At 39.4% G+C, this 15,517-nt stretch overlaps 1 protein-coding gene across 1 annotated transcript in view; it reads left to right on the top strand.

The window, feature by feature from the left end:
* hipk3b (homeodomain interacting protein kinase 3b) overlaps positions 1-14,562 on the top strand; it is a 44,185-nt gene extending 29,623 nt beyond the window's left edge. Inside the window, 13 exon segments of the mRNA XM_036584631.1 lie at positions 621-740; positions 852-938; positions 1,247-1,431; positions 2,380-2,536; positions 4,381-4,495; positions 4,611-4,732; positions 4,832-4,956; positions 5,110-5,277; positions 5,514-5,843; positions 6,302-6,448; positions 6,643-6,875; positions 9,338-9,492; positions 10,179-14,562. Coding sequence (XP_036440524.1) covers positions 621-740; positions 852-938; positions 1,247-1,431; positions 2,380-2,536; positions 4,381-4,495; positions 4,611-4,732; positions 4,832-4,956; positions 5,110-5,277; positions 5,514-5,843; positions 6,302-6,448; positions 6,643-6,875; positions 9,338-9,492; positions 10,179-10,667 — 2,433 coding nt within the window. The 3' untranslated portion in view covers positions 10,668-14,562.
* Positions 14,563-15,517: the final 955 nt, after the last annotated feature.

The raw sequence follows: 15,517 nt of genomic DNA, 5'->3' as shown, positions 1-15,517 counted from the left end.
TAATTCGAAAATCTCCTTCACAGAAAGTTATGACACAAAATAACTTTAAATCTGTTGCCTGATGCCTGCCTATCTTTATCAACATTACATAGAAAAACTCAGAAGACACTTGTAGGTTCACTGGTTCACTATTAGTAAATACAGTGGCAAATAATATTTGCATTTTAGACCTATGGTTTCCACCACAACCATTGTAAAGAAATTAAAGTCAGTCTAAAAGGTCAAACCAAAAATCAAACCACTCTGAATGACTTTTTTCATTTCACTCATTGTTTGAATAGTGCAGAAATTTGAAAAATTTGTGGAAATCCCCTTTACAGTGAGTCAAACATAATCATCAATGTCCGAAAAAAGAAATAAATAAATAAATAAAAAAACACATCTTCATTTTTTGTCAGTTTTTATTTGTTTACATCATTTGAACACGGCAGCTGTGCTGTACTTCGTGTGAAAAGTTCATGATGAATGGAGCAGTAGAAATACTCCAGAATCACTTAATTAAAACTTCCAATGACAGTATGACTTTTGTGTGTGAATAAGAGTTAACCTAGCTCTCTGTTTCTCTCTCTCGCTCTCACTCTCTGTCTTGCTCGTTCACTCGTTCTCTCTCTCTCTCTCAGATTCGCTACATTTCCCAGACGCAGGGGCTGCCAGGAGAGCACTTGTTGAACGTGGGGACTAAGACGTCACGTTTCTTCTGCAGAGAGTCAGATTCCCCTTATGCAGCATGGAGACTGAAAGTGAGTCCTGGACCCACACAGTTACTCGACCAGGACACACAGCTGTGATGTGTCATCTTGTGAAGAACAATCAGTGCATATGATGGCTGTTTATTCTGTGTCTTTTTTCAGTCAACAGAGGAGCATGAGACAGAAACAGGGATGAAGTCAAAAGAAGCCAGAAAGTACATATTCAGCTGTTTGGATGATATAGCGCATGTACGTATGGCCGCCCGATATTAACCACACGTGCACACTTAACTTTGTTGTCTTACTGAAGCGGAAAGTCCCATCATAAGAAGTGTAAATTTGCTTATCTTGCAAGCTGGCCAGGAAGGTGCTTTTACTGATAATAATGTAATTTTGAAAGTGTTCTTTTGTCACAATTCAAACAATAAAGCTTTGTGCTATTTTTTAAAATCAGTCACCTGAGAAGTCTTTAAAATGTGCACACTTTATTATTATTTTTTTTTATTATTTGTATTCATTTATTTTGGTAAGTAACTCATTTCCCTGTTGCTTCCCAGGTGAACTTGGTGATGAATCTGGAAGGCAGTGACTTGTTGGCAGAGAAGGTGGACCGTGGAGAGTTTGTGGTCTTGCTGAAGAAGATGTTGTTAATAGATGCAGAGAAGAGAATAGTCCCCAGTGATGCCCTCAACCATCCCTTTGTCACCATGCAGCACTTGCTGGACTTTCCCCAAAGCAACCAGTGAGTATCTAAAACTCCAAAATATAAATTCATCTAAAATATGGGTCTTTCAAATGATCCAGGTTAAATTTCATTGTTTAATTTATAATTAATATATGAATATTTATATATTGTACAGTACTGTGCAAAAGTCTTAGGCATCTAAGGTTTAAAACCATTTATCTCTGCAGTGTGTTTTGCTATAAAAACATAATAATTTGAATAAATGCAAATACACACAAATACAGTAAAAAATAACTTTTTCTGTTTTTAAAAAAATATCTCAGATGTGAGCTTATTACATTCGGAAATGGTTAAAGCAGGAGTGCGCCATACCAGTTCATGAAGCCCGGTGTCTGGCACAGTAGTTCACCTACTCAAATACACCCAGAAATCCTCACCACACTGAGCTGGACACCAGCCCTCCAGGACTAGTAGGAGTTGTACACCCTTAGGCTGATGAACTAAATGAATTCTAGATGTTTCTAGAAAGACAAACAGAACTGTGGATGATTCTTAAACAACTCATAAAGCTGTACTGTGTCAAGAATTAAATTTAAAGTCTAGAATTCATCATATTTCAGAATTGAAGATGAAATTATCTCAAGGCCGATAATTAAAAAAATAAACAATCACCACATATTAGCATTTAATAATGTCTTGCTCGCAGAACTCTTGAATGTGAAATTATTAATTAATATATTTTTTACTGTTTAAATCCAAATTATATATGCCATTATTGTGTATGTATATTATTGTTGTTAATAAGGTGATTACAAGTGATTTAAAATTTTGGAACAACAGTATATAATTTAATATAATTACATGCTTCATGTATTTGTCTTTCTTTATTTACTCTTTTAATTTTAAATAGTGTGTGCTAAATTGTATGTCAGAAATGTTGTGTGTGAGTTGAAACAAAAATCTTTCAGCTCATTAAAGGATCACTTTTCTTTTCACTTTTTATAGTGTCAAATCATGTTTCCACATCATGGATGTGTGCCGGTCACGTCCTGGCACGTACGACACCATCAACCGGAACAAGGCTCCGTTTGTGAGGCCTGTCACCACCTCGGCACCCAACCTGACCGTGCCCTTCAGCAAGATGGCCGGCGTGCACACTCAAGTACGGCAAGCACTACTGCAGTGTATTACACTTTTTAATGCTGTGCATGTGGTGGAATTGTAACCAGCCACAGTTGTGTTTGATATTCAAAGTCTTAATGCTTTCCATGCGCCATCACCCTTGCCTACGTTTTAAGCTGCCTTGTTATGCAGTTCGTTGCAGCTCTGCCGCTTTTTGCCTGTGTTTGGTTAGCAAATGCAGTGGTCGTAAACATAGATCAACTTCTGCTGAAACATGAGGGTGATGTGCGTTTTGCTTAACGCAAGCAGTGACTCGCTGTCAAAACAGTCAAATTAGAAGTGTCACAACATGCTCTGCTTTTAGGTTTGACTTTATGCAACATATGGTTCTCTGTAAAAGCCATTGTGCTGCGAGCACTGAGAGTGATGTAAAGAATGAGCTAGCAGTGTTTATTCCATGTTCCTGTGTAGTTGCTATGTTGAGATGGCTCAGCTTGGACTCCACTGATGTCAGTGGGTGTATTTGTGTCCCTGCTTCTCATGTAAATGGCCCTGTTTACCTCCACACCATTGTTCTCTCACAGACCTCACTAATGTCACCTTATTGCATGGCAGCGTCATAGTCATGGCAACGCTAGCTGACGTCAGCGCAACATGGGGAGAGCGTTTGGTTGCCAAGGAGAAAAAAAGAGAGAGAGAGAAACCTCTCTTTAGTGAGCTGACCTCCCACATACATGGGGCTTGCTTTTATGCCATTTTGGCTACATTGTTAATATTTCATAAGACAGCCTTGAGGAAATTTGATTTCATTTACTTCTTCATATAGCGTGCGGGTGCTTTAGAAGTTTATACAATTATTTTGTTTATCAGGTGAACGTTTTGGTCATGTGCAGGCCCTGTGCGTCAGAATGGACCGCCCAAAGTACTGTTGCATGCGTAGATTGTAAACTGTAATTGGTTCCAGTTAAGACTTAAATGGAAAAGGCTGGTCAGCTGGTCATACAGGTGAAAAGGAGCTTTGTTCTTACCATGTCTGCGAGCGCCCTTTTGATCGTGTTTGGACTGCCAAAGCATAATGGCCATAATTCAATAACCCAGATTATTCTGGAGTTGCACTGGTCTAAGTGAACTTTGAGCCAGGGGCCTGTGTTTTGTGTGTTGATCTGTGTTCTTACATATGAGTATTATCTAGCATTGCAGTATTGCCACCTATGGGTCATTTGATTGTATTGCATTGATGCTGCCTTTGTAACATGTTAGAACTGGGACGTCCACCAGTTTCTCCAAAATTGCTGCATATTTCTATCATTAAGATAAATGCAAAGTAATTTAGAGTAGATTGATGCAAAATGCTTAACTGTAGAAAAATGCACTGACAGAAATTTTGCCATTTTATTTACTATCCAGAATGACCAGTAAAGCTAAGAAAAGATGTTTTTTTTCCTTGGGTGCTTATTTGCCTGTTTTGCCTAACAGCTCCCTGCATATACCTCTCCACTATGATTGGATTTATAAAAATGTGTTTTATGCCAAAGTGGCAAAACCTTATCACAAAACTATCAAAAAGCAATGTCTTAGTATCAGTTTTCAGTGAGGTAGCTTTTACAGCCATTAAAACTCTTTAGATGTGGGGTTCCTATCACTTCCACTGTGAACAATTCCAACTCTGTAGAACACTAGAACAGAGCATTTCACATCAAACCACTCTGAATGACTTTGGTTACACCCTAAATATTTAATTATGGGGAATTGTAAAAAATCTGTGGAATTTCTCTTATTATATATTGATTGGTCCATAAGTGAAACCTGTTAAGAAAGAAACACACCAATAATATTGCATTTTTCCTCTGAATTGTATCTTCTGTCTCTTTGTGTGCTGTGCAGCCTTTAGCCCCATCTGCTCCCTCTGTTATGCATCCTGGGATCCCACTGCAAACAGGTGCTCAGTTTGGGGACTCCTTTCAGCAAGCACTGATTCTCTGTCCCCCTACCATACAAGGTACAATGTGCCTTAGTGCCTCCAACTTGCTTTTATGTCTGCCAAGAAAGTACATCCATCCATTGTCAGTAAATGTATGTGCCCTGTGGTTTATAGCAGTTTGTTTGTTTAACAGGCCTCCCTCCAAATCCAAATAAGCCAGCAGGCTATTCTGTACGAATGGAGAACGCAGTGCCCCTCGTGACCCAGGCCCCTGCCATCCAGCCTCTACAGATTAGACCAGGGGTCATCACACAGGTATGCACATTCTGTACACCTATTGCAGTGACAATTCTGCTGTTTTGTTCCATGTTGCCTTAAATGTGCCACTTGTCTCACTCTTCATCTTTGCAGCAGGCCTGGTCTAATAGGGCCCAGCAGATCCTGGTACCTGCCTGGCAACAGGTGACCCCAGTGGCCCCCCCAGCAACCACACTGGCTTCTGATTCTGTGGCAGGCCCACAGAGACTGGCAGACTGGGGGTGAGTGAAGGCTGCATGACAGTCATTCGTTGAATGTTTAGTGTTTTGGATCTCCTGTTTTTCATAGTTTTTAGTAGTTTAACATAGTTTTGCCAGCTGTAGTAGTTTTACAACAGAATTATGTTGTACTCTCTCCTTGTTCTTGTTCTACAGCAAAGTTCGTCCCCATGGTAACCATTACAGCTCCATTATCCCCCATCCCCAGCCACTCCTAACCAACCAAATGACCATGTCAGCACATCAGCCAATTAGCATAGGCATCGCTCATGTGGTGTGGCCACAGCCAGCTGCTAACAAGAGAAATAAACTCTGTGGAAACAGGTTAGTTTTCACATTAAGGTATAACTGAGGAAGGATACAAATATCTTTGCCAACCTGTCCATTGGCTTTATTCATATACATATGTGTATATATTTTTTGTGATTACTAATGTAAATAATTAGATCTGGAAAAAAAAGGTTTAAAATTGTCGAAATGGACTGGTATAGGTTTCCTTTTATTGTGAGTTCACAAGTGTGCCCTGTCCTCAACACAAGAGTGCTGTCCCCTGGTTTTAGGAGTAACTTCTTACACAACACCAACACCCAAAATTCCACTTGCCAATCCCCAAAGATGGCTAACCTTGGAAAAAACACAGTGGAAGAGGAGGAAGTAGAAGATCACTGTCCAGAAGCAGAGTGTGTGGTGGAGGCGGAATCACGGGCAGTGGAGGAGGAGGAAACTGTGTGTTGTAAGGCAGAGCCGGAACCAAATGAGCTGGGCGTCTCGCAGAAGCAGAGGCAGGCCATTGTGATAGCAGACACACCAAGCCCAACTAGTAGTGTCATTAGCATCAGCAGTGATACAGATGAGGAAGAGGAGCAGAGAGCACAGAGACACTCATTAGAGTGAGTATGCAGGTTTTGAGATACAAAGCACTGTTTTATGTAGTACTGTGGGAGTCTGACTACCCTTCAGTTGTTTAATTTCCAGTCAAAATGACCATTAAGAAAAAGTTATACATTTTTTCAGGAAGAGAATATCAAAGGGAAATAGGAATTCAAAACAGTTAATTAAAAAATAAAGATAAAGAGTCTCCTAACAGCCGTGCACACTAAATATTGAAAAAAAATGTTATATATTACTTAGCTGTTGATTTCTGTTCAAGATATGTTTTCTGCTTTTTTCCTTGCGCTGAATAAATTGTACTTAATGACCATTTTGACTTGAAATTTAATAAATGAATTGATGTTTATTATTATTATTATTATTATTTGTTTTTGTTTGTTTTTTTATTATTAATTATGTAAAAGTACTATTTGTAATTTGAATGTTTTGACTAGTACTGTTTCTGAATGTGTGGCAGGTGTAAAGGCAGTCCGGATTGCGAGGCTTGTCAGAGCACTCTGAATATGGAGCGTGTCTGTTCTCTTAGCAGTCCTGACTCCAGCCTCAGTACCAGCTCCTCAGCCTCGCTGCAGTCCAGTGCCTCACCCTGCAAGAGGCCCAACAGGTACATGCATAACCACACCTCCTTTTTTAATAGAAAATAAACGTGTTATACATGTTTTCCTCATACTACTTTTCACAAGATCACTGCAAAAGTTGCATTTTGTGTTATTTGGTGCTCATTCTGAGAGTGAATTTATTTGACTCCAGATCTCATGTGTTTGATCTATGTGTGTGATTGTACTGGTCTGTATGCAGCATGTCTGATGATGAACAAGAGAGTGGCTGTGACACAGTGGACGGCTCGCCTGCCTCTGATTCCTCTGGTCGAGCAGACAGTCCTTTTCTGGAGGGTCGCTACATTGCTGACCGGAACGAGAACTGCAAACCCCGTGTAACCACAGGGACTCAATCGGGCAAACCGCCCATACGGACCATGGTGGTGCCTCCCATGAGGGTTCAGAACAACAATGAACCCTTGGCCAGGACAGGTAAATACAGAGGGTTTTCTGTCTGATCATATCAGTTTACATACATTATAAATGGGGGAAAAGTAATCTTTTGTGACAGCGTGGTGAGGTTGCCTTTAAATAGCCTCAAAGAGAATAAAACTGCACAAAGCCTGGAACAGAACCGTAAACAATGGAGAAAGACACCCTGTATGGTGTCAGTGATCCAATAAAAAAAATGGCAGGTTGACATTGTTTTAATTCAAAGGCAGGTGGAATATATCTAAGAAATGTACAGTTAACAAGGAAAACTTTTAAAAAAGTGATTCAGACAATAGACTGTAGCTCTGAGCAGAGATCACTGGCCCTGCTCCTGGCGATCGAACTTCCTGCAGAGTTTGGTTCCAACACTGATTTGTCGTACCCTATCCATCTACTCAGCATCTTAAGACCTTGATTAGATGTGCTAGTTCTAGGATAGAAATGAACTCTGCAGAAAGTAGCTAAAGTCGCTGATAACCTTTTCAGTCTCGACCTCAAACTTGATCTTCCAGGCTTGTGCAGTTCAGTCATCTGTGTTTTACACTGGTGGAACCAATTAAAGTCAGCTATGCTTTAATACAATTTTACACCCCCACATCCACCTGATAACAAGATGTTGTGTTAATTCCTGACCTCATGGAATAAATGGTGATGGATTAATTCCTGCCAGGTCAGCAGCATAATTGGGGACTGGCAGTAGGTCAACTTTGCAATCACTGCTGATGTCTGTTTTCAGGTCGCATGCCTTGGAATTACAGAGCTTTAGTAGGTCAAAGAGGCTTGTACAGGTGATTATGGCTGCAGCTCCAGTCACGCACTCCTTTGACTGGGTATTCTGTGTGCAGTGTTTTCCTTTCTCTGTAAACACTCTTGGCTGCCCTGTTCTGTTTTTCTGTAGCATCGTTCTAAATTTGGACTTATACGTGTTAACAGTGCTGTCCAAAAGTCAGAAACCACCTATAATTTATTTCATTTCAAATCAGCTATTATATACAAGTTATTCATTTTTCAAGAAATAAGATAATCCAGGACAACGGCTGCGTAAGATCTGGTAGAGCGAAAAAACTGTCACCATCAGATAAACATTACTTCGTCTTTGAGAGACAAGAGAATCTCCAGCTTGACTCTTGCTTCAGATCTGAAAAAATCCAATTTCTGTCCATCCTTCAGCTGTGAGAAATCAGCTCAATGCTATGGGTCTAAAAAGATGTGTAGCTGTCAAGAAGCCCTTATTAACAAAAAAAGAAGACAGTTGGCTCTAGAACACTGAAACAGGACGCTGTGTCCAATTGTACCTTAAATATGTTTTTTCACATGGAAAAGTATGTATTTATACCTTTTCATAACGTAAAATTTTAAAACAGAACAATAAAATGAAAAGTCTGGAGTGAAGACAGAGTCAATACACTTTACAAACATATCATTTCAGTGTAATATGTCCCCTAACAAGAGGTACTGAAGACTTTGAGCATACCACCCCAGTGACAAGAGGGGTACTGCCCCATTGACAATTTAGTACCTTTTTCTGAGAGTGCATGACCATACTGGATACAGTGTGCAGCAAATTCCCTATTTTTCATCTTAAACAAGATGGGTTTCATGATGGGTAGTTAATCAGGTTATTCATTATGCACCAATTGAAATTTGCTGTTTATACCCATAGTACTGAATTTAGTCCAAATGTTGTGATTCAAGGTGTACCGTGTGTTAGCCTTCATGTATCCAGATTGATAGCAATGTTGTTTGATGCTATAGAGAGATACTACATTGAGGATCTGAATAGGACTAAAAAGGGAGAATGGAGTGCAGGCACTCCTGTTTACTGACACTGATCTACTCTTTTTTTTTCTGCATTTTTCTAATCCTTTCTTTTTCTCTTCATGTTGAAAAAGCCCTCTACATACAGAACAATCTGCTGATCAACATATCAGCTTTTAACAGACACACATCTGATCCACACTTAAAGGCCAGTGCATGCTATTCTGGTCTTGAATGATGTATTTTTAGATGCTGGTGTGACCTGCAAATTCAAATAAGAATGATCTTAGTTGCCATTCCTCCCACCCCAACACTACCACCACCCCCCCAACCCCCAACCAACTCTTTTAGATTCTGGTTGGCATCTCTATTTTAATACACCATGCTCATTTCACTAATCCCATTCCCACTGTCTCAGGTTAATAAAATAGGGCAGTGTCTGGCCGTAATTTGATTTAATGAAATGACGACAGTGAGGTCGATTACATCCTCACATGGGCTAGTTTGTTTCAGCATATTTTTTTTTATCTGCTATCACGACGGTCTTTTGTTGGTCCCTTTTTTCCTTCTGATTTCTTTCTTTCTGTATTTTTTTAAAGAAGAAATTTACTATGAAGTATAGTGTATATACCTGAACATGGAAGCCACTGCATGCAGCTTACAGAAATGTAGAGCTTGTGTAACTGTTTATCCTCCACTATCAGTCCTAGAGTCATCATGCCTGTCCAAAGGCCGCAGTGGTCACAACAGACAGTTCCACCACTCTGTGTCGCTTCTGAACCGGCAACAGAAGATCACACCTGCATCCCAGCCCCAGCACCCCCCACAGCCACAGCAGCCACTGCCCACTTTTGGACAGGTCAGTTCTTTACTGCTACCACCTGGCAGGCCAGTGTTGCAGCACAGTTTTCAAAATAAAATTTGTGCTTTTTAACCGACCTTTTTACGTTCTCAGTGAAGAAAAAGAAATGATTTCCACTGCACAGCAAAGCACACAAATATGGCATGTATTAGTGAGTTTTTTTTATTTAAAATCAAACATGGATATACCTTATGAGATTGCACGATCCTTGCATGGTCATTCCTTTAGCGGTAGTTAGTTTCTGACCACAGGGCCAGCTGGATATATTTAGAATAATTTGAATATAGGCAATGACTCTTTTCAGCATGGTCTTCAGGCATCATCCTATAATTTTAATAAACTTATAAGAGTAAAAATAAGACATTTTCAGACATTATGATGTCCGAACCAGAAAAATATATATATTTTAAGGCTTTATATGTCTTTTCAAGAATCCATGGTAGTTCAGTTTGAGTTTGTCATACACAAACACCATAATGTATAAGTGTTTGTGTGTTGTTGTTTTGTTTTGTTTTTTTTTAAGCAGCAAGCTATCAGGACTGTGCATAATAAAACAACATTTAGAAGAATAATAAGGAACTAGTTTGCTGCTGAGGCCAGATGTCCTCCTCAGACTCTGGTCCTACATACAGCACTGAAGTGAATTATAGTTGTTTTAATGCGCTCCTGTTCTCTCACCTCAGGTCCAGCATTACAGCTCCTCCCACCAGGAGTGGAACGGCAACTACAGCCACCGCCGGCCTCAGGCCTTCATCCCCCCTACAGTACATGGCCACACTTTTACGTTACCACACGGCAGCCCCACCCACACTACGGCCCACCCACCTCCACCGCACCTAGGCGTCCACCCCCACGCCCATGCCCAGCCCGCCCTGCTCTCCTACCCTGCTTCTGCTCCTCTGGTAACGGCCACCCCCATGGCCCACCTCCTGGCCTCTCCTGGGGCCACACGGAGCCACGTCCTACAGCCGGCGTACAGCCTATCCCACCCAGCCGGCCACATGGTGCACCCTGTTGCCGTGGGCCTCAACCCCCGCCTGCTCCCGTCACCTACCCTCCACCCCCAGGGCCAGTTCAAGCCCCTCTTTCCCCCACACTCCTACATTGCCTCACCCGCATATGCAGGCTTCCCCCTCAGCCCCACCAAACTCAGCCAGTACCCATACATCTGAGGCCTGCTTCTCAGAGGGGGCAGCCTGCCTATGCCAGTTCCCTAGCATTGGCCTTTAGGCCTAGAGCGGTGCCCTTTACAGGAACCACAAACCACCTGGTTTTCATGCCCAAAGCCATGGCACAAGAGAGAAAGCAAGCTATTTTTCTGAATCATGTGAACTTGGGTGCAATTGAACTTTGAGCTTTAAAAATATATTAAAAAAAGGAAGTTTTGAAGGTTTTGGGCAAGTCGGCAAAGAAAGCATAAAAAAAAGCAAGTATGGGATTAGAGTGGATGGATTAAAATAACTTCAGTGTGTTTTGCACATTTTGTACACCTTCTCATCGGATTTTCGAAATGAGTGCTCCTTAAAACAGGTAAATAATAAGGTGCCGAAAAAAACAAAAACAAAAATGTGGCACAGCCCCTCCCCCCAATCTATTTTTTTATAAATGCCTTCAAACTTGTGCAAGACACATCTTCGTTTGTAAAGCCACCCCCCCGTATCCTGGTCATGGCCAACACATGCACATGTGTCTACGTTGTGATGTTCTGCGAAGTATTTGTACTCCTCCTGGTGTCACTGGTGTGTTTTTTCAGTGTTCAGTCACTTTTAATCGATTAGAAAAGTGGTCGTTACTCACGCTGCATGTGTTCTTGCATGAGCCGCAAACGTTGATCGGAGAGATGCCTAGATGTTGCTCTTAATGTTTCTGTCATGACACTCGCTGCATTGTTTGAACTTGTCCCCAGCCATAGTGCCTTAAATATTTGAGGTTGTTCATGTTACTACTTGTATATGAATATATATATATATGAATATATATATATAAATGTACTGGACTGCAGCACTTGAAATTCAGATCAGTCCATGCATTCTTTGTGTGTGTATATGTATTATGTATACGCACAGGTGTATGCTCTTCATGCATAAATTGGCATGGATGTAATGCATTGCACAAAATGGCAGTGCTTATTTTTGAATCCAGTGTACATCTGAGAAGTAGTCAGTTACGTTTTCGTTCCTTAATCGGAGGACGGCATGCTTTGCGGTTGCGAATGCTTGCTGTTCGTTTCTTTTTTTTTTTTTCTTTCTTTGTTTTGTTACCTTCCCCGAATGAACTAGTGTACAAAGAGCAAGCGTTGAATACTGCTTAATGTTTGATAATCAATTTCTATTTAGTATAAACTCTTACTACTAACAGTATTTGTACTGTTTAATGAAACTGCAATACAATCTAAATAGTTGTTGATTTTCCAATGTCTGTGTTTTTATTTTCTTGTTTGATCGATTGGGTTGTTTTTAATTCTTCTAGATGTGTAGAACATGTGGTGGGCATGGCTTTGACTAGATGATGACTAAAATGCAAATAGGTCTTCGATTCATGGTATGGATTCATCATAGCCTGAGCTGACCATGCAGTATTTGGTATATATGAATCTATATATACGGTATATATAATAGAGCTAGTCTATTTAGTGCTGAAGCTTGACAAGGTGTGAGTTAATTGTGTGCAATCCTCTCATTTATGCATGTGTGAAACACTTTAATGTTATTATTATTTTTTTCTGTATTATGTAATTTGTTTAAGCTTATTGGTGTCGACTGCTTATTTTATACATTCCGTCAGGGAGAAAATATATATGCTTTGTGCATAATTCTCCTTTTTCTAGTTTGTTCTGCTAGTCGTGTGTTTTTTGTTTTGTTTTGTCCTTTCCTTTTCAAAATGAAGTTGCTTGTGCAGCACCAAAGACTGTAATTCATTTTCTGAGCAAGGTAGCTACTCTCCCTGCATAGACCTCACATATACTGTAGTAATTATAGTCTTGGGGTAAATTTCAAAATTGTATTTGAAATATGGCTTAGGTTATGTTTTTAGCTTTTTGAGCAAGTAATAAGGCGTATCATCTATCTTGAATGTATCATAGATAAGCTGCTATATAATGATTGCCACTTCAAATAGCTGTGAAATTAGGTGATTTTTTTTTTTCTTAGTCCATATCTGCGTTCGTATTTTTGTATAGTTCTCTCTTATTACCTGAAATAGAAGTGGTTTTGGTTTAATGGTTTTGCTTTCATGTTTGGAGTGTCATTGTAACTACTGTATTTGCTGATAATGGACATTAGTTGCATTTGTTCATGTTTCGTGGGTTGGTGTTGTTTTTGCATCAGTATTTGACTTCATTAATCGTCCCGGTTCATCACTGCATAATAATGGATGTATCGGTGTAACTTAATTTTCCTGTGTTTACTTTTCCGCATCATGTTGACTTGTAAGGTAATAGCTTGCAGAATTGATTTAACTTTTTCAATTATAATGAAAATTAACATTTGATGATTTTTGACAGTTTGTTTCTGTATTATTGCTACTAAACAGCAATGTCAAGGGAAATAATAACCGCCCCTTCACCTCATGCCATTAAGCACTTGGCTAGAATGCAGGCCAGCCCTGGCTGTGATTTGCCACATATTATGGAAAATCTAGTGCTTTAATTCCTTTTCAATGACGATCTGATAACTTTCTGTGAAGTAATGAAAACTGATAACAATGTTCTAATCTGTAATGAAATTATACTACAAAGAGTGATGAACACTCTGAGGAAGTAAAAGTTGTCTCATATTGAATTTCATCCCCATGTTCATGTACTATGTTGCTTAATGTTATTGAGGACAGTGTTCCCAGCACTGTACGCGTGCCTTGACTGAGGAGAAGAGTTTGTAATGAAACAAACCGCATTGCAAAAACAAGTCGTGCACCCATTACGCAGATCGACTAGGCCAAATAGACAAATGGCAGTTTAACCTTCCATTCCAGGGATCAAAATACCTTCAAAATTACAGCTTCTCTGCTAAAATTTTCCACAGCGCAACATGCTTACAGCAGCCTTGCCCGCCAGTGCTAAGTCTCAGACAGAATCTTATTTTGGCTCTTTATCAGTAAATGTGTCCATCCAACGGTGTACGAGATGTATTGTGCGCACACTTTCAAATATACATCTTTGCTCAGATGAAGCCGTTTCCTAATTCTGATTGTCCTCATAGTTGCTGTAACAAACTAAAGCACTTGGTGCGGATGTGAGGTTGTATTTCGATCCCTGTGAAATGGCATTCACCAGCAAATATGCCTACATATGTCCAGTGTTATTGCAGAAATGACTGTACTCATTTTTTTTGTTTTGTTTTTTGTTTGTTTTTCCTCCTAATCCACTTACTAAATGAGTTCTTTTTTTCCCAGTTCCTGCACTCTTTTATAAAAGCATACAATAACCACGAGCACTGCAGTTTTTATTCATTATATATACACATTGTTATTGTTTTATATGGGTTTTTTGGAAATATATTCTCTTAGCAAGTTAATTCAGGGTCTTTGTACTAATCTGACATTGCTACTGTTTTATCCTGAAATCACCTCTCAGTATGATGGCGTGTGATGGGCCTTCAGCTCTAATGCATATGTTTTATTTCCAGATTTCACCATCTGTCAAAGTTAACTCATACTGCAAGTTATGGTCTCCTTGTTTAAATTACTCATCACATAGTCAATTACTAAATTCAAACTGTTACTCACTGTTTTAGTGCGTGTAGATTTTGTGGCTTTTTGTTTCCTTTTTTTTTCGTTTCATTTGCTTCTTTGATTTGATGCTACACTAGTTTTGCCATGTAGCAACTGCACTGTGCAATATTTGACAGTATGAGGACTGGGAAAATGTAACCCTCTGATGTAATGTCTTTACAGTTTGCGATAGTGTATCCTCTCTAGTTCTCAGTGATTTAGATGTGACCAAGCCTTCTCAACTTTGTCACATTAAGCGGGTTTTCCAGGTGACTATTTTGGTGAGTGTCAAAATAAGAATTTATGGTGTATTGTCAAGATTCACTTTGAATTAAAAAAATCTATTGCTGCAGTCTCTTATAAGCTTGTGTTTTACTGACCACATGTCGACTGGACAGCATTACTGACTTGCTTTTGTCATGCCAGTCTCCCATTTTCATGTGTGAAGAGGTACGTTTCTAAAAGCATAGTTTAAATAGGTTTACAAGAGCAGTTTATAGGGTTACTCTTAAAAGTAAATTATTTCAGTCATGTAAATATATAATTAATTTCATTTACACACTGTGGAATGAGACTGGAGAGAACAAGGTCTCTGCTCTTCTAAGTTAGAATCAGACATCTCTACACATTAATGGTGCCTCAGTTGATTGTTTTAATGCTGTTTTTTAGACATGAATGCCATTTGCCGACTAACCTGCAGTCTAGATGTTATTTGCTATTATATGTTTTCCATAACAGATCACTAATTCTCTGCTAGAGATTAAGCAAAGACTGGTCTAGTCTTCTCAGAAAGTTGCATTACACTAGGCAAGCTATATCTGTCTTTGCTCCCTCACTTCCTCGATTTCAGGTGCTTTATTGACTAGAGAAAATAATCCTACAAAGAAAAACAACTATCTCCAAAATAGTAACTTTACAGGAGAAGGCAAAACTCTTGTACCTTTCAATGTAAGTTTATGTAAAGAGATTTTATTCCAAGTGATTTTAGAGCATTTCTATTGGTCCATTCATCATGAAATGTACACACAACATAAAGGACAGCTGGTGTATTGAAATGATGTAGAATAAATAAAAATCAACAAAAATGGAGATACATGGTTTTCTTTGGACAGCAATGATTTGATTTGCCACGGTATGCAAAGTTTGAAAATATTAAGAGAAAAAAGATTAAACATTTTAATGTGTTTAAAAATAGGCTATTCATTTATATACAATGTACATGTCTGCTCAGGTTTTTTCAGAAATCAAAGGTGTATTATGGTTTAGTGACTTCAGGGACTTCAGTGCAAACTGGCTGACCTGTTCTTAGGGTATA

This window comes from Colossoma macropomum, unplaced genomic scaffold (assembly GCF_904425465.1).
Source record: "Colossoma macropomum unplaced genomic scaffold, Colossoma_macropomum, whole genome shotgun sequence".
In the NCBI taxonomy this organism is placed as follows: domain Eukaryota; kingdom Metazoa; phylum Chordata; class Actinopteri; order Characiformes; family Serrasalmidae; genus Colossoma; species Colossoma macropomum.
This window is presented reverse-complemented; position numbering and strand designations above follow the sequence as displayed.